Below are 687 nucleotides of genomic sequence, written 5' to 3'. Positions count from 1 at the left end.
TAATTTTTCCAGTGCTGGAGACCAAACCCAGGGCTGGCATTTGCTGGGCAAGCACTCTACCATGGAGCTACAGCCCAACCCCCCAGGTCTTTCTTTTCAGCCCGTAGAGACTAGGACATTGTACGCATGGTAAGCCTGTGCTGCTGGTAGCTCCTGAAGGTAAGAAAGAACACTGAGCATGCAGCAAGGAGTTGTAGCTGGTGACTACCCTACCTGGCCTCCAGCTCTTCGTTTTCCATCTGCCTCTGCTGAGCTAGCGCGGCTTCTCGAAGCCTGTTTTCTTTCACTTTCACTTTGAGCATCTCCTCACGTTTGTAGGCAGAGAAGAGTGTGTTCACAAAGAAGACGTACAGGTTGTTGACCCATGCATCGAGTTTCTCTTTCTGACCGTTCCTGGGCTTTTCGTATTTCTCTGAAGGGAAAGGAATTCAAAGGCATGTCAGCACAGACCGGCAGTGCAGGTGGAGTTTGCTTTTATGATGGCTCTGCCTTCCTGTGATAGGTTAAAAGTCTGTATCTTCATCAGCTGGGGTGATGCTGGGCCTCTACCACCTTGAGACTGAGGAAACTGCAAAATGTATTTATGACAACGGAGACCAGCAAGTGTGCGGTGGACCAGCAATAATGGTCAACACTGCCTTTGAACATCTTTGTCTCTCTTTGCCCCCCTCCCCCTCCCCCTCCCCC

At 50.7% G+C, this 687-nt stretch overlaps 1 protein-coding gene across 3 annotated transcripts in view; it reads right to left on the bottom strand.

Annotated features, from left to right (window-relative positions):
* LOC103726449 (radial spoke head 10 homolog B) overlaps nt 1-687 on the bottom strand; it is a 64,347-nt gene that overhangs the window by 2,621 nt on the left and 61,039 nt on the right. For all 3 annotated transcript variants that reach the window (XM_029559139.1, XM_029559137.1, XM_029559138.1), the window contains one exon: nt 214-412. In XM_029559139.1, the coding sequence (XP_029414999.1) occupies nt 214-412 (199 nt within the window). The remainder of the gene's footprint in view (nt 1-213; nt 413-687) is intronic.

This window comes from Nannospalax galili, unplaced genomic scaffold (genome assembly GCF_000622305.1).
Source record: "Nannospalax galili isolate Female #2095 unplaced genomic scaffold, S.galili_v1.0 scaffold809, whole genome shotgun sequence".
NCBI classification, from domain to species: Eukaryota; Metazoa; Chordata; class Mammalia; order Rodentia; family Spalacidae; genus Nannospalax; species Nannospalax galili.
The sequence above is the reverse complement of the archived record's forward strand: the minus strand, read 5'-3'. Positions and strand labels throughout refer to the sequence as shown.